We start from the raw sequence: 26,100 nt of genomic DNA, 5'->3' as shown, positions 1-26,100 counted from the left end.
TATTAAATATATATATATATATATATATATATATATATATATATATATATATATATATAAAGTATGTTGTATAGAAGGCGCTTTAAAACACTTGCATATAATTAAACAAAACTGATTTATACGGTTGACAAAACGGTACGGTGGTTGTGCGCTAGTAAGGCTGTTGATATCTTTCGGTTCTACAGATACCGTTGCTTCATCGTCGCTTTGGCACTTGAATGTGGTCCATCGACGACGTTGAGAACAAGCTATTTTTCGGACAGAGCTCCCGTAATCGACGGTGTGGGAGGATCGGTTGTTGTGCAAATAACGACGGTATCCAACCGAAGCTGCCCAAAGCCCTTAAAATTAAAATGCCTGCCAATATGACTGAGATTGAGAGCGAAGGAAGACATCATGATTTAAACATAGCGCCGAAACAAATATCTAGTCGGGATGCTGATGATTAAAAGGTGATATCAAAAGCTCTAAGAATTCAAAAAATTGTCAAAAAATTAAATTTGGATTTTTTTTTAAATAAAATGATAATAATAAAATTAAATTTAAGGTTCATTGTTCCAACACTAAAACAAAATTTAATGAGGAACAAATGTTTGAAATAACAAAAGTAAAATCGTATTAAAAATATTGAAAAAATATAAGGGCCACGTAAAATACCATGTTGCACGTACCCTCCATTCACGAGACCAAACCCAATTTTGCGAAAGATCACGTCGCGGTTACCACTTTAAGGTATATCATGTGGGTCAGTGAATGGAGGTAAAACGAAAGGAAACAGTGGTATTTACATTATGTGACCGTTATTTATTGGCTATATAAAAAAATGTGAAAAATACAATTAGATAAAACGGATGGCAGCGGTGATACCTGGAGACGAGGCTTGGGCAGTCGATGGTAGCACGTCTGAACGCTTGTCAGATACTGAATGATGAAAATACCCTTCAATAACATCCCAGATAAACGTCTCGGGGTTGCCAGATAATCGTTAGCGCTTCATAGTTGACGTTGCTAGCACCCCGCCCGTGTTCGACATCGATAATTATATTTCTGGGTATTTTATAAATAGTTATCCTACGATCTAAAATTTGACATGCCTCAAGGTTGCTGCAATACATTGTTTTTAAAATTAATTTTTTTTATTTGACAATTGTTCCACAGGTCCAAAAGGAGCACCTGGTTTTTCGGGCTCCCCAGGATCACAAGGTATTTCTGGTCAGCGAGGCATATCGATTCCTGGTCTGCCTGGAATTTCCGGTAGACCTGGACCTGTTGGAGAAATAGGATTCTTCGGAGACATTGGACCACCGGGAGAAGATGGCGAAAGCGGACCTAATGGACTAAATGGTGCTAAGGGTGATGTTGGGCAGATCGGATTTCCTGGACTGCCAGGTACTATATACGAGAAATATGACGCAATATGAGTATGATATTAACACAACCAATCCTCATTTGTTTTTAGGTTCACCAGGAGATGACGGCTTCCCAGGGATTCCTGGAAGTAAAGGAATGATGGGGTGGCCGGGCGAACCCGGAGAAAGAGGAGATCTGGGTTATCCCGGAGCCCCTGGTCTAACGGGCCCAAAAGGTTTATTCGGTCCAACAGGATTCAAGGGTATTGTTGGCGATATTGGATTCCCAGGTCCTGTGGGACTTGAGGTAAGATGTAGAACATGTTTTGAAATTGCAACGTTACATATATTCGTATGAACGTAGGGCGAACCAGGTCTTCCTGGAATTAGAGGTCGTCCGGGGTTCCTTGGCCCTCAGGGTGAAAAGGGCAATTCAAACTTCCTAGGACAAAAAGGCGAACGGGGTGATATAGGCGATCTTGGTAGACCGGGTCTCCCTGGTATACCTGGAGCAATAGGGCCAAAAGGTTTTCAAGGCGATAAAGGTATCGCCACTTTTGGACTACCCGGAGGACCAGGCCAAAAGGGCGAGCAAGGAATACCTGGACAACCTGGTGGTTTTGGCCTAAAGGGTGAACCCGGAGACGCAGGACTGTTCGGTATTAAAGGTATCACCGGTGACACAGGAATATCCGGAGCTCCTGGAACACCTGGCTTAGACGGCTTTACCGGTTTGTTAATTATTGATCTTCCTAATCATACGTGTACACGACGCATATTTGTTAGGTCCAAAGGGTGAGACAGGTGATCGCGGTTCACCTGCTCCATCGGGATTAAAGGGGGAGAGGGGTATGGAAGGAGAACCCGGAAAAATTGGATACCCCGGTTTGCACGGAATAGAAGGTGATCCCGGACCGCAGGGTCCAATGGGGGCTAAAGGTAAAAAAGGAGAGAGAGGGCTTCCAGGTATCACCCAACAGGGTACCGCACAGAAAGGTGAATCTGGCGACTTTGGCATGATCGGACTGACTGGTAAGTAGGAATATTTTATTCCAAACAAAATGTTAACATTAATGAAATTTTTAATTGCCACTACTCCTTATATTGCCTTCAGAGTGATTATGTTCCTATTCATTAATTAACGATCAAACAGATTAAATGGTTTGATTATTTAGAGCCTACGTTATTTATTTATTATTCCTGTCATTATTTATTTATTTTTATTAGTCATCGACTCATCAGAATCAAGAAGTTTTTAAGCTCGTAATTACACTATTTTGTAATGTACAAATTATACTACTTTACAATGTGTAACTCAAAAAGGTAGATAAAGATTTTTACCTTGCTAATTTATGGTTAGATATTATTAGTGCTCCCATGACAGACATCAAATTATCCAGCTTTCTCATGCCCAAGCAATCCTTTAAGTCATCCCTAACCCCCTATCTCAATCTTTGTTGAGTATTTCCTGCATACAGTCAATATGTAGTCTACTGTTAGAATTGTGTTGCACTCGTAAGTTGCATCTGTAAGTACATGTTTGGAGAGATTCATTCTTCAAAAGAATATCGTGGATCAACCTGCAATGTCTTTATGATAACTTAAATCTAGGTATGTAACTAGGAGAACCCATCGGCCCTATCTCAGTGTCTGGAGAAATAACGTTTATACATGTCACTGCTGTATTTTTTATTAACCGCACCTCGCTACACAACACTGCACAAGATCAGATGGTTTAATTCTTTTGAGTCTGATGGTATCCAAAAATTGCAATACTTCAATATTCTCATGAGAATTGAGTCTTTCCACGTGCCCCCTTGCAATTATCTTGAAAATCATGACTGACTGTGGATATCTGAGGCCATCCATGTAGGTAGTCAGTCCTAGTATTTGGGTGCGCCCACAATACTTCTCAGGACTTTGTTCTTAAAAATTTGTATTTTGTTTTTGTTACTCTTTGCAGAACATCCCCATAATTGAACTCCGTATGTCCATATAGGTTTCAGTATTTGCTTATATAATAGCCATTTATTATGTACTCATAATTGTGATTTTCTTCCAATTAACCAATACATTTTCCTATATTTCAATTCCAATACTTTCCTTTCTTCCAGCGAAGTTTTGCATCAAGATTCATTCCGAGATATTTAGCGTTGTTGTTATATGGAATAATAGTATTATTTAATGTTATTGGTGCTTGTACGATCTGATTGTAGGTGAACTGTGATTTACTTTCGTTAATTTATATTTTCTAAGGTTGTGTCCAATTATTTATATTGTCACTTGACCGTTGTAATTTTCGTAAGGCTTCTTCACTATTGTCCCCAACAGCTATAATCGCAGTATCATCAGCAAATGTAGGATTGTAATATGCTCCATTTGTGGTATATCACAAGTGTAGAGTAGATATAGCATTGGTCCCAGTACACTTCCTTGTGGTACACCTGCTTTAGTTTCTTTTGTTGTAGAGTAAGCTTCTTCTTGTTTAACTCTCAACATTTTGGCTGTAATCTACGATTTTAGTAGACTGGTGTGTTGTTTTGGTATCATTCTCTGTAGTTTATGAGCAAGGCCTTCATGCCAAACCTTATCGAAGGTTTGTGCTACATCTAAGTCCATTTTACCACGCTTTTTAGTTATCCTCCTTGTTTGTTTTGTTTTTGGGAGAGATTACAACTGTTTAGGACTGATAAAACTAAACTTCGATATATCTTGAACTGGATCAGACTAACTGGAACAACCTGTAGGATAATCCAGTAAGACATTTCTTGTTAATCCTGTCAGTGGTTCAGTCACTGTCACTGTCGTCACAGATTTTGTTATAATGGGACAGACAAGGTGGCTTTATTGGTCGATTCCGATACTGACAGTGCTAACACGCATGTCAAATCTTCTACAATTGCTTCCATTACAGAAGTCATTATAGCTGTGGGGACGGTAGAAGCTATCGCAGCAGCTTCATTAGGCGCTGCTGCCGTTACTGTGTGTGTGGATTCTGGTACAATATCGTCGGTAGTTGAAACCGTCACTACTGTCGTGGTAGAAACAGGAAAATCGGTTGTCGAAGAGGCAATAAAGTCGCTGTCTGAAAAACCTCTAAGATCGTGCGGCCAGATTCTGTTTCAAGATTTTTCGACTATATGATAACTAAAAATCTATCAATGGTCTTGTGTCAAATATTTCCTTGAGTGATGTATTAGTTGACAGTTGAATTAATATCGATTTGCCATCGATTGGAGGAACATATCCTCTCCAGTCATAATAAATGTTCTTTAATTTGAGTTAAGATACTTTTTTTTGTTCTATTTCACTTAAATTACTAAATGCTTTGAAGTTTCTGTTTTCCGCGCGTTGTGCCCACATGTTAAGCTTTTTTCTTGCAGCTTTCACCTTGTCTTGCGCTTTAAATATTGTTACAGTGCCATGTTTAGATTATTTAACTATAAAAAAATATCAGAGATTTAAGCTACTTTTGTGACCAGTTAACATAATAAAATCTGTCCTAAACTCAAATATTTCATCTCTGTGCCGTTGGGAGATGTTCTAAATCTAAAAACACTTTTACTTCTTCTTTTAATTCAATAAGCCTTTTTAAGACATTGCCTCTTGATAACGGTCACACCACACAGTGTAAAAGAAGATGTTCGTGATAACTTCCCATTTATTTGCACAAAGCAGAGAATTATCTTGAATTCAGTGGACGAGATTTTATAAATGTATGAATTTAACACACTCTTGCATAGTTGCTGTAAAAAGTAAAACATCCATTACGCTCAGTACGAATTCCTGACATTGCTCGTGTGCCATCATTACTTCTTCCATTCAATGTTATTTTTGTTATTAGAATCATCATTGCTGTTGGCAAAAGATACAAAGCAAAAACTCTTCATAAATAACTAGTATTCTCAAAATTATATTGTACAAAAGATATAAGATTGGCATTATCGGATATGTCTGTACATTCATCCATTTGCAGGGAAAAATCTTGACATGATTTCAGGTGGCCTACGACTGTTTTATCAATGTCATCGATAACGCTAACTGGCTTACTTGGCTTTGATGTGTTTTTTTTTTCAAATAATTGAGATGCTGCAATTTTAGCGACTTAAAATAAACTCCATAATTTTTTCCTATTATTTAAGTATCTCTTATTTGCGAGCAACTCTTTTATTATTGCACTTGCACAGTCTTTGAGAGAACGAGAACGATTTCATATTCGATAAACGATAACATTACAGGTGCTAAGGGCATTGAAGGTGACATTGGATACACTGGATGGCCTGGACGTCGCGGTGATATAGGCGATAACGGTCTGAAGGGTACACAAGGAGAACCCGGTACCCCTGGTTTCACAGGGATGCCCGGATCCATTGGTGCTCCGGGTGCTCCTGGACTTCCAGGCCAAAATCCCGAACCTGGCGAACCCGGCCTGAATGGCGAAGATGGTCTGCCAGGTCTTTCAGGCATCACTGGCCAAAAGGGAGCACCAGGTAAAATGTTTCATACGCCTTCGACGATAATCTTTCATTGGATATTTAATAAACAGGAGAGGCTGGACCTGAAGGCCCCATTGGTATCAGAGGTATCCCCGGTATATCTATAGAAGGCGTGAAAGGACAACGAGGAGACGTAGGTTTACAAGGTTCGCCCGGTAGAGAAGGCCTACCCGGTCTGGATGGTGAACGAGGTCCCAAAGGTGTAGCCGGTTTACCTGGAGATTACGGTTATGGTTCTACCAGCTTCAAAGGAATTAAGGGAGATGTTGGCCCAAGAGGTAAGACAACATACCGTTACGATTTTTTATAATTATACATTGTATTGTTTCTCTAAGGCTTACCTGGATTGCCCGGCCTTAAAGGAGAACGAGGAGAACGTGGCTACGACGGTTTCCCTGGAACGCCTGGACCCCGCGGAGAAATTGGTTTCCCGGGAGATATAGGTTTGCCCGGTCTGCCGGGTCTACCTGGTGAAAAAGGGCCCAAGGGTGACGAGGGAGATTGGGGACTTGATGGCATTATGGGACTCATTGGTGATGCAGGATATCAGGGTTTTCCTGGAGAAGTTGGACTTCCAGGAATAAACGGCCGAATCGGGTTACAAGGCGCTAAGGGCCTAAAAGGTGTACGAGGAGATATCGGAGAACCAGGTTTACCTGGATTAATTGGATTAAAAGGTATAAATACACAACAATATATTCCCACGAAAAACTATTATAATGATGGAATATGATCTAATTTGTCAATCTGCCTATGATCTAATAAGTCAATCTGCCTAGATAACAGAAATTCTAGTTAACTATGCAAATTAAATGGTTGTTTATTAAATAGTCTTTATAGTCTTTAGTCCGTCCGCGTCAGTTTAGTGTATGAAATATGATGAAAAAAGTTTGATTTATTACTCAACGACCGTTGACGCTAAACAATATGATGAGAATATATTACTAAACAACCTATTAGTTAGCTAATTAACTAATAACAAATTCACATGTTTTGGGTTTTATTGCAAAATATATTAACTTTAATCATCAGATGTGACAAGCGCGCTAAATTCATCGACGAATATATATGTATAGAGTAATAGAGATACAACTCAAAAGGGGACTCGTAACGCAAAGTTTTGCTTTGCTCAACATCCAGAGGGCGCATAACTGGCCCCTCAAATAGTTTGATCAGATGCTTATACAATAAATGATAAAATAAATAAATGTCGGATGACAATTCCGAAAACGAAATGAAAACGTACATGAGCGACCAATTTTCAATAACAAGGGTTAAATTAAAAACACATATGTATAACACACACATATTCCAAGGATCGGTGATTATCACATCAGATACTTCTTAATGATTAAATATATGGATGGCATTGATAATATTAATAAGAGACAGAGACAATGGTAGTCAATAGCAATGACGGAATAAACATGATGGTTGGACGATCTCATAACAGACAACAAATTGCATACGATGGATAATAGCGATAAAACTATGCTAGAATAAAGCATGACATGTGCACATGGTACGAAGGTAAGGTAACACACAACGTATTAGCTTGTATCTTAACAATAACAATAATGGACGTGCAATGATATCAATGAAAGCAGTCGCACTCGGGTAAATCCAATATCTCAAATAAATACATAAGCAACACCCTTTGTATTATGCACTCACTTCTCCTAAGTCCTACTATGATGAACGTGCAATGAGCACAAGGGAAAAAGCCAAAGACAAACACGTTCTATACACTACCACTAAGAGCCGTCAAAAAACACTTTCGGTGGCGTTTACTTATGCTTCAAATTATCAATAGATGAAAACTATACATCAATTACTTTGACCACCTTGGCGTCAGTTCCTGGCTTAAGTTATAATCTATACGTTATAGTTGCAATCATAAAACTGTTATGTTCCATTTACAGTAATTTAAGAATTATGTGAAGAATACGAATAAATAACTATTCTATTATGGAAAATAATTTATATATATATATATATATATATATATATATATATATATATATATAAAGATAATTGGATAAATAAATAAGGAATAACAAGAGAATATTTAATAAAAAATAAATGTAAATTCAAAGAGAAAACTAGAATATTCTGCGAGCAAACTCATAATTTGATGAAACTCAGGCGGGGCAGAACACAGTAAAATGAACTCAATAAAATAATTAGTGACTCTGAGCTTCGCGTCTTCACTCTAATGAAGTTCTAACGTCCCTTGGACGTGTTAAAATATGACATCTGCCAATACCAACTCACGAAAAAGTATTAACAGTGTTGTCATTCATGGTAATTATTCTGTTGCTGGCTATTCACAAAGGTAACAAATTTCACAATTAAACTTCATGAATTCCTTCAAACCTTTAAAGAAGATATAAATGACCCAAAATTAAACAGGTCTAAAATATCGAATTACCAGATTGAATCGCGAGTAGCATAGATATTGGAAAATTATGTAATTTACTTAAATGGTACATGTCTTTGTATTTTTAGAAAAAAAAATATCGCGAAAATATAAACAATTGAATCTCATTTTTTCACATATAAACACCTATTAAAGTAATATTTTGTTGTCATTATTTTCAGTGCGAGGCTAGAATAGAAATGAGACAAAGTTATTACTGTTGTTTTAAGCTAGAATACGATATTTTTATACCTGCACAATAATTTTTAAAATGCAATAAAAAAGAGACTAACCCATAATTTGCCACAATTAAACTGCGATAGAAGCAAATATAATTACTATGGCTAGTAATTAATAATTAAATGTTTTTAGGTCTACCTGGTGTACCCGGTTTTGACGGAAGAGATGGGCTGAAAGGTATGCGAGGACCCCAAGGTTTCAAAGGTGAAGCTGCTCCAATTGCACGTCTTCCGCCAAGTAGAGGATTCTCATTTACAAGGCATTCCCAATCCCACATTATTCCCGTATGTCCAAGGAATACCGTAAAATTATGGGAAGGATATTCGCTATTACACGTTCACAGCGAAAAAAGATCTAGTGCTCAGGATTTAGGTAAATACGAAATACAAATAATTTTTAAAGATATTTTTAATGATTTCAATTTAAGTAATTTTGTTTAAATCGTTTTAGTAGGTTACTCAATAAGTTACAAATTAAAAAATAATTGTAAATAACATGTTTAATTTAGCGAAAAAGAACATAATGGGATTACCGACACATCTGGTATAACAACCGTTTTTCATCGGTGCTTGGTTCAAAAGTATCAACTAGAAAACTTTCTACCATAGTGGCTTTGGAAGAGCCATTCATTTTTTAAACGATTTGGGCTGTTTATGAACTACTGTCAAAATCAAGTTAGCAGGTGTACCGGAAAGTCATTACCGTTTTTTTTTCGGAAAAAACTACATAATTTTCAAGAGAATGGAAACATTTATTTATTCAAATTATTTGATTCTATACATTCTTGCATCTTTCAAGCAATTTATGGAGGCCATCCCAAAACTATTTGTCCTTGGAACAAAACCATTCATCTAGCCATTTTCTAACTTCTTAGAAATAGCCAAAATACTGCTGTGCGTGTCCCATCGATGCGAAAAATTGATGGTCAGACGGGGCAAGATCTAGAGAGAACGGCGGGTGCGATAATATTATGATAATATGTATACGGGGCGTTATCGTGCTGCAGAATATGTAAAAAGAATGTGCGGGCCATTCTGGGCGTTTTTCTATTAATATATGGTTCAAATTGATCATTTGTTGTCGGTAGCGATCACTATTAACTGTTTCACCAGGTTTCAACAGTTTGTAATGCACCACGCCACTCTGGTGCGACCAAACATAGAGCAATGAACACAACGATTTGGCCTTGCAGTCAATCAGCCGGCTTCGGCAGATGATAACTTTAATTTTTGCTCAAAATAAGTCACTATTCGATGTAAAAATGACTCCCGAAGGAGCATTTCACAGACGTTTTTTCGATTTTCCATTTGTCTCATTCAATATTCAATTCAATATCTCATTCATTGTGGCACTCATCTTCCCATCTTGTGTATTTCCCCCATTGCTCGTAATCGGTCGCTAATTGTTTCTAGAACCACATTTAACGCTTCTGCCAATTGTTTTTGCGTTTCGATTGGCCCTTCACCCAATAACTCTTGCAGTTTTGCATCTTCAAACTTTTTCGGTCTACCAAAATATTCTTTGTCCTGCACATCGAAATCACCACTTTTGAATTCAAAACCACGGCTCACATGTTTTCAAGGTTAGATTCATATGGCATTGTATGTTCACTATAAGTTTCTGCCAGCAAACGATGTCAATCTGCGGCGTGCCGCAAATGCACCTTTTTCAGGCACAAAACTTAACACTTAAAGAGGTATAAATCTATGACTGTGTTAGTTTCGCAAAATATAACATGTATAGCTTTGAATCTTGATGTAACTAGAAAAAATTACATATAGTCTGTTCAAAGTTATTTTGTACATATGTCATTTAAATTTGTGAGGTCAAAACGTCGCAATGTTGCCGCACCAACTATTAGTTTTAGTTCAGTTGAGCTGTGATACACAACAATCTAATCAAATCTAAATAGAATAATTGAGCAAAAATGTTAATGAAATATAATTTATTTTAACATTATATCCATCCCATCTGAAAACTACGGTTAATTATACAGCCACAATAGATAGAGTTATAACGTCTTATCACTATTGCTTTCAAGAATTTTGCATACGTCTGACAACCGGACGACTTTGACAGGCTCATTCATTTACGTGTTCCAACTAATCAGAGAGTATTGCATCTCTTTTTAACTAGAATAAAATGGGAAGGAAAATATTGTCTGATTCTAAAACGAATTTACAAATAGCGGCAGACGAGATACATTAAACATCTTGATGACTTATGTACAAAAAAAAAAACTTGAATAGACCATAACATTGCAAACTTAAAGCCTAGCGACATCTGTTAAAAAAACGGTAATGGTTTTCCGGCACACGTGGTAAATCCACTACTTACTATTTTTATTAATGCTGTATAAGTTCCTAACAGTATATAATGATTTTTGGGAGCACCCGTCTATGAATTAAACAAGAAATCTCTCAAAATATGTTCAACAAAGCTGCAATACATTCAAGCACTGCATAAAATACTAAATTCTTGATACAAACCTGTAATATTGTTTTAGGTGCAGCTGGTAGCTGTGTAAGAAGATTCAGCACTATGCCCTACCTGTTCTGTAATTTGAACGATGTTTGCGACTATGCACAAGCAAACGACTACAGTTTTTGGTTATCTACTACAGAGCCTGTCCCCATGACTATGACTCCGATTTACGGCAACGATATTCAGAAATATATATCGAGGTCAGTACTAGCGTTAAAACCTAAAAACCGTATTTATCGATACGAATAAAATATTTTCAGATGTTCTGTTTGTGAAGCTCCAACAAGAGCAATAGCTATCCACAGTCAGTCATCTGTTGTACCCGACTGTCCAGTTGGATGGGACGAGCTCTGGAGCGGGTGGAGCTTTATGATGGTAGGAGTAAAGGTTTTAATGTGGGGACAACTTTTAAATCTAAATATTAAAATAGGGTAGCGACGGTGCCGCACTTGGATCATCGCAGTCTCTGGTTTCTCCCGGATCATGTTTGGAAGATTTCAGAACCCGACCATTCATTGAATGCCATTCCCACGGCAGATGTAATCATTATGCATCAGCGCTTTCTTATTGGTTGGCTACTATTGAGGATAGCGCCCAATTTAGGAAGCCAGTTTCTCAGACATTGAAAGCAGGGTTCCTCACCACCAAAGTCGGACGTTGTGCAGTTTGCTTAAGAAGGATGTAAGTATAACAAATTTTTCCTTATTTATTATTAATTTACAGGTCACTTGAAAAGTTCCCGGCCTGACACATAGATGGCGCTACTATAATTAAATCCATATATTTTTTAGTTAACCCTAACCCTCAAAATATGCATGTATAAATTTGACAGCAGTCGGATCACTACTTTGTAAATTATAGCATTTTGAGTGAAGCAACTTTTGTTATTGAGAAAAAAATGAATAAAAAGAATTTCGCGTGTTGATAAAATATTGCTTATTGAAGGGAAAAAAACACAGTTGAAGCAAAAACTTGATTGGCTTGATGCCGAGTTTCCGGACACTGCCCCAAGAAAATCAACCGTCAAGGATTGGCATGCTAAGTACAGACGTGGTGAAATGAACACCGAAGACGGTGAACGCAGCGGTGACGCCCAAAAGAGGTTGTTACTCACGAAATCATTTTAAAAAACCCACAAAATTATTTTGAATTACCTTAAATTGAAATTGAATGAAATAGCAGACATTCTAAAGATATCAACTGAACGTGTACATCATATCATTCACGAATATTTGGGTATGAGAAAGCTCTGTGCAAACTGGGAGCCGAGCGAGCTCACTTTTGATCAAAAACAACGACGAGTTGATGATTCGGAACAGTGTATGAAGATGTTCAAGCGTAATAAACCCGAGTTTTTGCGTCAATATGTGATAATGGATGAAACATGGCTCCATCATTTCACTCCGAAGTACAATCGACAATCATGCGAGTATACTGCATACGATGAACCCGCTCAAAAGCGTGGGAAAATGCAACAGTCGGTTGGTAAGGTTACGACGTCTGTATTTTGGAAGGCGCATGGAATAATTTTCATTGACTAACTTGAAAAAGGAAATACCATTAACAGCGACTATTACATGCAATTGAAGATAAAGAAGGTGCTGCTTCACCAAGACAGTGCACCGTGTCACAAGTCAGTGAAAACGATAGTAAAAATTCATGAATTGGGCTTCAAATTGCTTCCTCATCCACCGCATTCTCCAGATCTGACCCGCAGCAACTATTTCCTGTTCTCAGATCTCAAAAGAATGCTCGCTGGGAAAAAATTTTCATTGAGTGAAGAGGTGATCGCCGAAAATGAGGCCTATTTTAAATCAAGTATGTAAATCGTAGTACAAAAATTTTATCGAAAAGTTCCCTTGAAGGGAATTATGTTGAACAAAAAAACTAATTTTGCCAAAAAATATGTTTTACTATGGTAGACCGGGCAATTTTCAATTCACCTGTTACTTGCTACTATGCGCATATTATTCTTAAAAACGATACAAAATTTTAGCCTAACATATTGATATATAATGATTTTATTTTAGACCTAACCGTGATATTCCAAAGCCACAAGCGCCTCCGCCATCTATACCTAGTCCTGTGCGATTCCCACCAGGTTTCAACTACCGAAACATAAACAGACAACGAGTGAATAGACGAAGAAGACCACAGTCAACACAAACTGGATATAACCGTCAGACATACCGTCAAGGATAAGTTTGCTATTAAACATTACAGCAACTACTCAAGAAGAAATCAGATTTCCAAAGAGATAAGTTATATTTTTGATAAAGTGCCATCTTCGAAACGTTTATTCTAATATACGTTTAGTGTTAATAATGCTTGTATGATTTTGTAAAATAATAGTGATAAATAAATTGGTGCTCCGCTATTTGTTAACCAAAATTTAATTTTACAGATATATAGGAATAATATATTTTATAAAACATTTATATAAGTGTATAAATGTAGGAAATAAGGGCTAGGTGATTAAATGGATGATGTAAAGCTATTTTGTAAGTAATATTTAATAATCTGTTCAAACTGCCTTTAGCAATATGCTTATTAAAGAATAAATCACTGCCATACTTACAGTGTTCTCTGTTGTATTTAAACTTTTTATTGTAATAAAATAAAATAAACTTGAATGTTCTTTTATTTTGGGAATTTTCTTTTGCACTATCATCATAGTACATATGATTTTGCTTTGGTAATTGCCAAAGAGTTTAGTTATTAGCACTATTCTACAGAATCAAGCTTAAGTGAGCATGTTGAGAAGAAACGAGTAGAAAGTGCAAATACTAAATTGAAGAACTACCCTTTGGACACTTTGAACCAGTATAGTTAAGGTAGCTCTAAAAAAACTTCAAAGGCTAATTAAGTTAGACCAAATATTGATTTTGTGGATTAAGGAAAAACGCCGCAGACAGTTGACATATATAAATGTTCGATAACCCGTGACTCGGAAACTAAGAGTAATTCAATTTGGCCAACGATGACGTAATCAGCATGATGAAGTTTACTCAGAGTGTGTATTAGAACAAAATCCCTACTTCAAAAAGCTCATTTTCGATCTTGGAATAATCCTATTTTCAATCCGAATTAATTAAAAACGCAGTAGGAATCTCAAGACACAAGGAATTTATAAATTTTTCTATTTTTAATGACAATAACAGATCTATTGAAAAGTCCCCGGCCTAGCATAGTAAACACATGTTTTTGGCAAAATTACTTTTTTTAATTCAACATAAATCCCTTCAAGGGTGATACACTGATTATAGCGACCCTCAGGTCTCAGTTTCGGCGATCACCTCTTCATTCGACGAAAATTTCTTCCCAGCGAGCATTCTTTTGAGATCTGAAAATAGGAAACTCTCACCTCGAATCAGGCATCCCGTTCGTGAAGAATTTTACGAACATGCTCAATGTAAGGTTCTCCCTAGGTGCGTTAGAACACGACAACATCTTGATCAAATCCCTACCCATCCACAAACCTCGGTAGATAACCAACTACGACAATCCCAATCGTAATTCTCTACCCCTTGTAACAGTACCACTTCCTTAGCGCTTCTGTACGTCCTTTACCTAACCTAATATCCTGTCCACCCGTCGACCATATGTATCATTCAATATCGAAATAAACAAGTTTTTATTCAAGCGATGTATTCTGTTCCCGTGCGAGTTCCTTCCACAAAAATAGTAGTGAGTGTTCAGACAAACAATCGAATCGATTGCCGAACATTCGGACCGACCAGACGAACATTCCTACAAATTTAACAGTTAGGTTACGTCGTTTAACAGTTTCTATTTTGATACTTCGGAGCTTTGCTAACGTTGAACAAATAATTAATTGGAATATTATTAGCTGAGTGACTTGATGGACAGGTTTGTGAAATCTGAATTCTTTCAATTTTGTCCCTTTTCATACTGCTGTGGAATCAGAACAGACCTCAAATTAGCTTGGTTTCTAGCACTTAGAGTTCTTCGACCAAAATTGACCTACTTGCCTCCTATAGGCAGCATTTTTTGATAATAAAAACCTAAACACATTTTTTTTAGTCAAGGTTTGTTAAAAATATCACTACTTTTTAAAATCGATTTTTCTTTAGACCAAGATGTCAATGTTTTTATTTTATCTTAAAAATATCAATATATCTTTTGAAAATATCAATATATCTACACGAGATATCGATATTTTTTTCGGTGGTCGAAATTCGATTGAAGAGGTTCTAAATGGCACTGTTTCTACCCTAATTTCCATGGTATCCATACGGAAAGGTTTTCCAAATTTTGGTGACTCCAGATTCTAACAGTCTACGGGTAACAAACCAAGGTGCTACAATTCGCCTTTGGTGGCTGTTCATTCTGAACTGCAATCTTCTGTCCAAATTCTAGTTCACAGCAACATCGGTCCGCCTTTGGTACTCCTAGAACTGTGATGCATGTACCGGGAATATACGCACTTGAGTGTTTCTTACTTCGCATAGTTTCTGACTAGGGGTCGTTAAGCACCTTTAATCCAGATTTCTTGACCTTACAGCTTCAGTTGCAATCTTTTTGCCTGAACTCCACTAAGAAACTATCCGACTAACTGCAGAACGATGGCCAATCCAACGTCATCCTGTCTTCTTTTCTTGATAATTAATTTGACTCCGGTTAACTGAATGTATTTAAAAGAGAACAGTTTCATGATCTCCTCGAAATTCTACCCAATGCACCAGTTATAATATATGAAAGGGTTTAGAAGATAAAAATTATTAATTTACAAAATGTTCAAAATGCTAAGCGCTAGAAATAAGTTTACCAGCAATAACATTAAAAAATCCGAACCGCAATAAATTCACTAAAGTACGTTACGACCCATAGAGTGGACCAAGTGACAACAGAAATTATGAAGATCGCTGGGGAAACCTTTTTTCAACGATTTCGCGTTCTGTTTACCCAAATTTGTGATTGTATCAATAAGAAATTGTATTGTATCAATGGATAAGACAATGTTATCATCAAGACTAAAATTCTAAATTTTTTTTTGAGCCAGTTATGATTTGAATTATTTCAAATGTTTAAAGGAAAGTGTGTTTTTCTCCAAATTCATGTTAAAAATGAAGTTATTGAATCACTGCATAGAAAGAACAGATTCAGAGCTGCAGGTCACAATGAATTGAACATGTTTGTCAAACGAAAGGTGAACGAATTGCTCACATACTCCTAATGTATAATTGGCCCATTGTATGGAAGACGCAACGACCTGTCTTGAAAATTAATGAATCAAAGCGATCAAAAGTCACACGAAGCGATCTCAAAAATAGAAGACCACAAATACCTGAAACAGGTCCTGCAGGAGAAAAAGGTTTTGTAAATATCTTAGTCGCAATATTATGATAAATATAATAATAATATTATGTTTTTGATTATTCTATTTCTGTAGCATTTATTTATACGACATATTTAAATGTTTCATATACATTCCTTCTCGAAACATATTTAAACTTCGGTTCTTGTCAACTTCATATTAGAAATCATTCCAATAGAATGTAATCCAAAACTCACAAAACAAATGTTACAACATTTATTAATATTGTAATTAAATAAACAAATTATTCTGGTGTTATTGCTTTGTACAAAATAAAAACTATAGAACTATGTAGTCAGAAAATTAACAAAATGCCTAAAACAATGCTATTATTATTTACTAAAATGCCTATTACTTAATCAGATTTATTTGTACAATTTGAAATGTAAAAGTTTATATATATGTATATAGTAACACTGTTCTTATGTATGTTTTGTATTAAATTTTTATTACTTTTATCATTTTATTTATCACATTACAAAATGATACTGAATGAAGAACAGAATAGCACATTCACACCATAAAATTTTATTTTATATTGTCCTAAATTAGATGTATAATGTTCTCACTGTTTAACATAACCATTAGTTTCTATTTTGGTTTCCATGAATTGTATATGACTGTCAATTATTTGGAATAACTCAGGAGGTTGTGGGAATCTTCCACTTTCTAATTTAGACCATATAGGCACATCATTTAATGATATCTCAAATGCTCCTGATTGCATTAGTTGACCTTCAATAAGATTGCATAAAAAGAACAGCATCATACATGCATAAATTTTATTTTCGGTACACCATTGCCACCACGATGGTTGTGGTACATTAAAATAGTCAAACATATTTATACCTCCAAGTATACAGACTATAACTAACAATTTTAAAGTGCTCTAAAACAAATATAATATGGAACTTAGTTCGCACAATATCTATAAAAAATACTTACTATTATCCTGACTATCAGCATATATAATGCAGATGGTTGGAAATTAGTACCATTTACAAGAATATATGGATACTTTTCAGCGATAATTTGAGAATACTGATCAAACATTTTCTTATATCCACAGGAATAACTGAAATAATAATTAGATATATAGTTCACTATATAATTAAGTTAAGGCTCTTACCAATATAAAAATTTTAAAGTAGGTGTTTCATCAAGACTTAACTTGGGTATAGGTAAATCATCTTCTGCTGATGTTAAACTTCCATAACAAAATAGGCATATCGCAAAAAGAAGCCAAGTTGAATGAAAATGGTGAGATAAAAACATTTCTCTTTAAATCAAATTCCCAGCTCAAACACGAATATACAAACTCTAATCTGACAGATCAGGTGACTGCATAAATGAGAGAGAAAGACATAGATTACTCTATGGAGAGAGATAAGAATTAAAATATGTAGGCGATATAGGAATCTTCATAATAGTAGCAAAATGCCGCCCTCTGTTGACTGGTGTACGGAAAAAAACGCAGAGGGGAAAATAGATATTTAAAATGTTTTTATTATATACCTAAATAGACTTGATTTATTTGAACTAATATCATTTTGTGAACATGAAAATTATTATTTACTATTAATAATTAATTATATATTTTATCTTATTATTTAATATGATCTAAATTTAATCTTCCTTTTTTAAACGTTTTGAATACGGAATAAACTTTAATTTCCTTTTATTTTCATCAGAATACATATTTTATATATGATCTTAAATTCAATTGATTTGAATTTAAACTAGAAAATATTTTTCATTTCTTCAATAAATAGTTATTATGTACATAAAATTTGTTAAATATATTTGAATAATAAGATAATTAAATAGAAGTTATTATAAACCGATATTAAAAAAGAAGAAGATGCATTGACATTACAGAGTTTATAGATTTCTTTTGTTAATGACATTTCTCTTTAGACTTGTTGGTTGCCGTAAGTAAGTTGAAAAAAAGTTTAGTGCTTATTTTGAAAAGTTAGAAAAATGTCTGCAAGATCTTCTACTGCAAGAAGTGAACCTGCCATCGCATATGTGCAGGCAGATGGCTTGGTATTTTTTTATATTAGTGTATTCCAACAAGAATTTTCTAACCTACGTTATGTATTTCAGGCTGTAATGAAAATTGTAAAACATTGTCATGAAGAATCTACAACGAATATGGATATTGCTCAAGGTGCTCTTCTTGGACTGGTTGTTGATAATCGTTTGGAAATTACAAATTGTTTTCCATTCCCTAAACAAAGTGATGAAACCATGGATGAAGAAGAATATCAGTTGGCTATGATGCGTAGACTAAGAAGAGTAAATGTTGATCATTTTCATGTAGGTTGGTACCAAAGTGCAGATGTTGGAAACTTTTTAAGTTTACCATTATTAGAATCCCAGTTTCATTATCAGACATCTATTGAAGAATCTGTGGTGGTTATTTATGATACACAGAAATCAAGCAGAGGTTTTCTAACTCTAAAGGCTTATCGTTTAACTCCGCAAGCAATTGATATGTATAAAGAAGGAGAGTTTACAGCTGAAGCTTTGGTGAAACTCAAAGTTGGATTTGAAAACTTATTTTCAGAAGTTCCATTCTATATTAGAAATTCTCCTTTGACTAACATCATGATGTCAGAGCTATCTGAAATGGTTCCAGAGGAAGAGGGTTCAAAATTTTTGGATTTGGGCACTGCAACTGTATTGGAAAACCAACTAAGATTTTTGATGGATAGAGTAGATGAGCTAAACCAAGAAGCCATCAAATTTAACAGATACCAACAGTTGGTTAGCAGACAACAACAAGACAAGCACCGTTATGTCCAAAAAAGACAACAGGATAATGCTGCTAGAGTAGCTAAGGGAGAACCACCATTACCAGATGAAGACATTAACAAATTATTTAGACCTCATCCTGTACCACCAAGGTTGAACCCAATGATTATTGCAGGACAGATTAACACTTCTAGTCAAACAGTGTCTCAGTTCTGCTCTCAGAGTCTTGCTAAACTATACATAACACAAGGTCTTCAATATGCTAAAGAATCAAATGCAAATAAATAAATGTGAGTTATGGATTTAATATTTTATATTATGTTTAATAACATTTTGAAATACACATATTGGAAAGTATATTGCATTTTTATTTTCATTATTAATAAAATAAGCTACCCATTAAATACTAAATGATTACTATTAACATGTCAGATACAGGGGGATTAACTTTTTGTAATACAATAATACATATTTTAAGTTTGTAAAATATTTTTTATATGTTTATTATAGGTTTATTAACATTTTTCACATTTATATATATATATATATATATATATAAATAAGTCTCCATTTATCAACTAATGGTTTATCTGGACAGGACCTAGAGTTTGTACAAGTGGGCTCCGAACCATGGTCTTTGGCATTAAGATTGGCGAGTGACCAACTTAGAAATCATCCCATAAGACATCCAGTCTTACCCAGCCTGGTTACTGGCGTGACTGGGATCATTTTCCTTGTCAGATTTTGCATTCTAGCCTATGATAATCACAAACATAAATTTACGACCATGCCTCGGCAGAATTCGAACCCGCGACTATTGCAACTGTAGGTGGACCACCCCGCCGCCTTTACCACTGCGCCAGCCAAGCCGGCCATATTGATTTTAGTTATTTTATTTACCATACTACATTGCCATCTATTAGATATAATCAGAAGTCCTATCTTAGAAGTAACTGTTTTAGCGACTTTAAATTATATATTACCCTTAAATATTTCTAATGTGGCTGGATGTATTTGAGTTATTCCAGAATATTAGGTAGGATTACCCATTTTCTCAAACGCTGGAAATAGTCATTGCGCATCCATCATCCCTTAAGTTTCTACCCTTCCAAAAAACACCCCTCTATATACTGCGTCGATATGATGGTCACTTTCAATGCTGACGTCCTTTACGTCACAGTCACCCTTATTGTGCATAAGAGCGCATAACAAGTTCACCTTATTGATAATAAAATTATCTAAATATGGATAATATAACATACACAAAGTTCTCTAACAATTTCAGGTAAGTAACAAAAATATTAAATATTTCTTCAGTTATAATAATTTAGTAAATAAATAAACTTTATCGTAATATTATGTTGATAATTAGATTAGTATATTTTCTTATTTTTAATAAATGTTTTTTCTTATAATTATTACGATCGAATGCTTACAAATAACCGCGATGTTATTATTATGATACTAAAATAATAAATAATTTATATTAGAAGATATTTTCAATAGCATAATTTATCAACAATAATTAGGAAAATTATTTTTGCAATCAATATATGAGTAAGGATTCTGAGGTCATTTACCTTACCCTTTAGTATTTTTACCCCCTCGCTTATTTAACTCCCTAATATCAGATATTGATTGGCAAGTGCATCTAGTAGGAGCCGGGTCAACATGTTTATCTATATTATTTATATATGTTTTATTTTATTTATATATATATTTATATTGCAGTATTATTTATATGCAGTATTCATTAATATTTTTTATTTCAGTAACTCTCGATGATTTTTGGTGATAAATCCGCAGTATTCAAAGGAAGAAACGTTGAAAGCAATGAAAGCTGATGATGGAGATACAAACGATACCAAGTTTTCTTTCGATTTACTATGTGACGACAACTGGACTTGGCATAAACTACGCCACAGTCATAAAGTAAGAATGACATTTGATATATATTTCCGCTTGAAAATACTTTGTTAAGTTGAAATCCTCGTTATTTTTATAGGTAATATTTAGCGGTAAAAATTCCCGATCAGTATTGTTTCACCCCAACTGGAGTAATGGTACCGCAGCAGCAATGGGGACTAGGGTCTTAAATGGAGGTAGATATTACTGGGAGCTGCTTTTACCCAAGAGAATATTTGGAACCAGTATGATGTTTGGAATAGGTGAGTAAGGTTTAAAGTCATGGTAGTTGATATCAGATAGCAGGCCTGTGGTAAGTGAGTTTGCGTGCAACATATACATGTGTAAACACTTACATCTAGCTACCGGCTGGGAAATGTCTGGAAAAATCTTTCAAAGTTTATTTTTTCATATATATATATATATATATATATATATATATATATATATATATATATATATATATATATATATATAAATTCATGTTAAATTTCATGATTTAGAATTTATAATTTTAAAGATGTTATAATCAGACAATCACTAATTTTTTATATATTATATATTTTTATTTTCATTACACCCTTATTGTATAATTTTAAAAATCGATCCATAGTTGACGGAGAAATCGGTGAACATACATAAAAAAATATACAGTCAAACTAGGGGTGTCGGCCGGCGAGAAAAATATCGATATATCGATATATTGGAGGAAAAAAAATATTATAAAAATATATATATATATATATATATTATATAGATATTTTTAAAATTTCTTTGAAATCAATTTATTCTGTAATGTGTAAGAAATATCAGCTGAAAAAAATATCGATTAAAAAATATATCAATATACCGGCAAAAAAAAGTTCGATATTCTTATTTTTTTCTATGATTCTTATTTACTATCGCTAAATATCCCTATTTACTATGCTATTGATACTTCTTTGAAAAAAATATTAAAAAATTTCGATATATCGATATTAACATTCACCCTATTAACGTTTGTAATTGAATAACTTCATTTCTAATGTGATCTGGAAGGCAGATATGTAAAGTTTGCGTTGAGTACGACATTTTAACAGTATCCAAGTCTTTGAAAGAGAAAGATTTTAGTCTTTAAAGTAATATTTCCTTCTTTTTCATGCGCACCGTCTAAGAAAAGCAGTAGCTCTTGCAGCTTGTAAATTGACTGATTACTTGACTCGGCTCAACACTTCAAAAGTAAATGCAGCTTTCTTTTTCTGTATTACTGATCCCAAGTACTTAAACTTGCAGACGACCCGTCAATTGTCAATATGTTGTTTTTTTCTTTGGTAATCCGAAAAATATGACGCAGAATATTCTAACTGAAGAAAACTCGACTCATATCATCAGCGAACATCAGATTGGCCAAGGAATAATGGACGCCATGTATGTTCTAAGTATTTGGTCAACGTCTGTATTCAAGTTTTGCTGCAGCAACTTCTAAATTGTCGACTACACCAGTCTTCTCTCTATAACTTTAGTTCTTGCCGAACATCTTTATTTCATTTGTGGCATTTCTGGAGATCGATAGTTTTGCTTGTTTTTGTTCTTCTACCATCTGTAAACATTTATCAGATATCCAGGGCTGTGTCTTATATCATACTCATCAACTGTTTCAGATATTTTCTGTTCTGTTGCCTTAATATCTGCATCGTTTAGATGTTTTAGTACCTGATATTTATTTCTCATGATGTACTGCTACTACCTGCTTATATTTGGGATTCCGCAAATAACCCCAGTCGCCATTGATTGCTGACTTTTGACAGTTTGACCGTTGGAATCGTAGTTATACTGTTGCCGGGTGGAGATAGTGGTTAGATACAGAATCAAGTTACATTATTGATCAAGTTACATTATCTCCTTTACATTATTGAGCATCGAACGAAACCGGAAGTTGATTAGAAAGTAATACAACACATCTTGGAATAGTGTTACTTCTGCAAAAATATTAGAAGTTACTGATTTCTCCATAATCTAACTTTTCTAAAATTTCTTCCCAGTCAGTTCTGGTTAGACGTGTGTGTGCATTGAAATTTCTACTTCTGAATTCGGTTCTAGAAGTCATCTTTAGCCATATCTGTTTTTTTTAGTGTTACTCTTAGTAGTTCCACAATCTGGCAAGAGGGCAATAAGTATTTGTTTATGTTTGCTCCTGTATAATAACTATTTTAATTAATTAGTATTATTTTAAACTTATTCTAAAGTCCATAAATGTCCAATAATCAGATTGGATGGTGTTAGACGTTTTAGTCTACGCACTTTACTGTCACTTCGCATATTTAGTTGATTAGCGAGTACATGTAGTATATCAGTTCATTTGAAACATAGTACGGAGCATCGACAAGGGCACGCATCACTTTATTCTGGAACCGTTATATGATGGATATATTAGACTTGCTAGCGGTTCGCCATAGTTGGATTCCGTATGATCAAATAGGCTTGAGTATAAATTTGTACAATAATATCTTGTTATCTAATGATAACTTGGATTTGCGCCCGATTAGCCAATGCATTTGGTAGAATTTAAGTCCAAGTTGTTTCTGCTTAGCGAGTATGTGCTTCTTCCAAGTTAGGCATCGATTCAGGTGCACACCAAAATATTTAGCATCCTCTGCTTGCGGGAGTTTCCAATTCTTGATATATACTGGTGGACATGTTCTTCTTCGGAGCGTAAAAGTTATATGACTTGATTTTGTTTCGTTGGCTTTTATACGCAATCTTTTCAGCCACATTTATATTTGATTTAACTGTGTTTGTAGGTTAATTGATGCTATGGCTGGATCTTCATGAGAGCTCAAAATTACCGTGTCGTCTGCGTATGTTGCCACGGTGGTTATTTTTGTTGTAGGTAGATCGGCTGTGTACAGAAGATATAGTACTGGACCTAGTACACTACCTTGCGAAACTTATGAATATGTTGCATGTGATTCGTATGTTCATCGCCTTATTTTACTGGAGGTTGTTTTAGTAGGTGCGTACATTCTGGCTAACGTTGATCGTGAGAACAGCTACGCTATCTGATTTAAGCTGAAATGCAATGATACTAGAAGTTGTTCTTTTATCGACTATGAAACTGATGACCGCTGATCGCTAGTTACCATCGAAATAAAACAATGTGAATACTACATTGGTGGTTGATAAGTTAACGGACATTATTCCGGATCCAATCATGCTCCTTCATCATCAAATCATCTTTTTTCCGTTCTTAAATTCCATATTAAAATATAGTCCTTTAACGATGCCAAGAATTTCGGTACTGGATTTTTTTTGGATTTGACCAACTTAAAGACTAAAGTCTAAAGAAATTTATATATGGTCTATTCAAAGTTTATTTGTATATGCGTCATCGAAATTTGTGACGTCAAAATGTCGCAAACTTGCCGCATCGACTCTGAGTTTTAGTTCAGTTTGGCTTTGACATACAACAAAATTCTAATATAAATAAAATAATTGAACAAAAATATTATCAAATGTAATTTTAATCTATACATTATAGTATATCTAAAAACTACAGTTAATAATAAAAACTACAGCCACAATAGTTTATAGGTTAGAGTTATAACCTCTTATTACTATTGCTTTCAAGAATTTTGCATGCGTCTGACAACAGGACGACTTTGACAGGCTCATTCGTTTACGTGTTCGAACTAATCAGACAGCATTGTGTCTCTTTTTAACTAGAATAAAATGAGAAGGAAAATATTGTCCGATTCTAAAACGAATTAAAATTGAAATTAAATACAAATAAACTTTGAATAGATTATATAACTCCATTGTACTACCATCTCATTCCTCATCCTGCGATTATTTAAGTAGGACTGATGGACAACAAATTTTGATACTGGCAAATTTTGATGCACTCAAATAATATCTAGTTTTAACGACATTTACATGGGTATGAGGTATCGTATTGTTTATTTACAAAGAGCTTGCAATGGGTCTGTTAAACACTAATTTAATGGTGTTCATACTAATTCATATATTTTTGTTAATTAATCTAGGCACAAAGAAAACAAAATTACACGTCGATGCGTTCGTAAATCTTTTGGGAAGCAATGAACATAGCTGGGGTTTGTCACACAAAGGTCTAATTTGGCACGGTGGTAAATATTCCTATTACACAAAAACGTTTAGCGAGAACAAATCAACCAGAGTCGGACTTTATTTCGATGGTTTGGCTGGTAAGCAAACAGATTATTATTTTGTGTAGTTTATATCTCGTTGTTTTAGGCACTTTAACATACTTTAAAGACGGTAAATGTCTCGGAGTCGCCTTCAGTGGACTGAACGCTATAAAGGAATCGCTCTATCCTATAGTGTGTTCCACTGCCGCCATGACCGAAATGATACTCGAGAACACCAAGCGAGATTTTATCAACCTGCAGGATCGCTGTCGGTTGGTCATTGTGCGACAGCTCAAGAATAAGCACGACTTGAATAAGTTATATTTACCGCCAAGGATACGAGATTATTTGGCTGAAATATTAGACGATAGCGAAACAAAGGAAGTGGTTAATGAAAATATTCGATTCCTCGAAACACATTTTCTAAATTCGATGCCGTATAAGTATCAGGGGGTCGTCAATGACTTGGAGTATTGAAATATACCAAAGGATGACACTAGTATAAAAATATGGCTTTTAGTACCATATAACAGCTCATGTATTAAATGTACTTATTGTGGTTATATTTAATATAATTCATAATCACTTTAATTATAAACACATACAATGAATGTATAAATATTGATAAAATAATTTTATCCTTCACCAAATCGTCAAAATCAAGGTTATTCGAAAAAAAAATTAGAATAATATTAATTTATAATAGATTAATTACTTTAATCTCGGATGACTGAAAAATATATTTTCGTACTTATGCTAGTTCAGCTAGAAAGAAATGCTGTAAAATCGACTGATTTTTTTAATTAACTTTAAAATATAATGTAGATATTTAAATATTATCTAGGGATGACCGGCCAGTGGTAATAGTTACCTGTGTTAAGATTCACGTACTAAAAGAATACTTTTCTTTATATAGTACTAATTATATGTTTTTAAAAGACTTATTATTCAATCGTACCTTTATATT

General features: G+C 34.7%; 4 protein-coding genes across 4 annotated transcripts in view; 3 read left to right on the top strand and 1 right to left on the bottom strand.

Moving 5' to 3' along the window:
• Positions 1 to 13,621, top strand: part of vkg (Collagen alpha-1(IV) chain viking) — a 138,201-nt gene extending 124,580 nt beyond the window's left edge. The window contains exons 14-25 of the mRNA XM_076413549.1: positions 1,159 to 1,389; positions 1,460 to 1,656; positions 1,714 to 2,080; positions 2,136 to 2,381; positions 5,588 to 5,839; positions 5,896 to 6,123; positions 6,181 to 6,522; positions 8,637 to 8,876; positions 11,011 to 11,188; positions 11,249 to 11,363; positions 11,419 to 11,669; positions 13,019 to 13,621. Coding sequence (XP_076269664.1) covers positions 1,159 to 1,389; positions 1,460 to 1,656; positions 1,714 to 2,080; positions 2,136 to 2,381; positions 5,588 to 5,839; positions 5,896 to 6,123; positions 6,181 to 6,522; positions 8,637 to 8,876; positions 11,011 to 11,188; positions 11,249 to 11,363; positions 11,419 to 11,669; positions 13,019 to 13,190 — 2,819 coding nt within the window. The 3' untranslated portion in view covers positions 13,191 to 13,621. The remainder of the gene's footprint in view (positions 1 to 1,158; positions 1,390 to 1,459; positions 1,657 to 1,713; positions 2,081 to 2,135; positions 2,382 to 5,587; positions 5,840 to 5,895; positions 6,124 to 6,180; positions 6,523 to 8,636; positions 8,877 to 11,010; positions 11,189 to 11,248; positions 11,364 to 11,418; positions 11,670 to 13,018) is intronic.
• Positions 13,622 to 16,527: 2,906 nt separating this feature from the next.
• On the bottom strand, positions 16,528 to 17,677 carry SelT (Selenoprotein T). Its single transcript, XM_076413547.1, has 3 exons — positions 17,456 to 17,677; positions 17,272 to 17,401; positions 16,528 to 17,215 (listed from the first exon to the last, which is right to left on the bottom strand). Exons 1-3 carry the CDS (start codon positions 17,599 to 17,601, stop codon positions 16,892 to 16,894), a joined length of 600 nt encoding a protein of 199 aa, XP_076269662.1. The 5' UTR covers positions 17,602 to 17,677; the 3' UTR covers positions 16,528 to 16,891.
• A 523-nt stretch (positions 17,678 to 18,200) lies between these two features.
• Positions 18,201 to 19,440, top strand: eIF3h (eukaryotic translation initiation factor 3 subunit h). Its single transcript, XM_076413544.1, has 2 exons — positions 18,201 to 18,372; positions 18,433 to 19,440. Exons 1-2 carry the CDS (start codon positions 18,307 to 18,309, stop codon positions 19,369 to 19,371), a joined length of 1,005 nt encoding a protein of 334 aa, XP_076269659.1. The 5' UTR covers positions 18,201 to 18,306; the 3' UTR covers positions 19,372 to 19,440.
• Positions 19,441 to 20,244: 804 nt separating this feature from the next.
• Positions 20,245 to 25,751, top strand: SP555 (SPRY domain-containing SOCS box protein SP555). Its single transcript, XM_076413546.1, has 5 exons — positions 20,245 to 20,368; positions 20,856 to 21,015; positions 21,089 to 21,251; positions 25,011 to 25,190; positions 25,240 to 25,751. Exons 2-5 carry the CDS (start codon positions 20,917 to 20,919, stop codon positions 25,608 to 25,610), a joined length of 813 nt encoding a protein of 270 aa, XP_076269661.1. The 5' UTR covers positions 20,245 to 20,368; positions 20,856 to 20,916; the 3' UTR covers positions 25,611 to 25,751.
• The last annotated feature ends 349 nt before the right edge of the window (positions 25,752 to 26,100 follow it).

This window comes from Rhynchophorus ferrugineus, unplaced genomic scaffold (genome assembly GCF_030347505.1).
Source record: "Rhynchophorus ferrugineus isolate W39M unplaced genomic scaffold, kcgeb_rfMv2 rfM9, whole genome shotgun sequence".
Taxonomy (NCBI): domain Eukaryota; kingdom Metazoa; phylum Arthropoda; class Insecta; order Coleoptera; family Curculionidae; genus Rhynchophorus; species Rhynchophorus ferrugineus.
The sequence above is the reverse complement of the archived record's forward strand: the minus strand, read 5'-3'. Positions and strand labels throughout refer to the sequence as shown.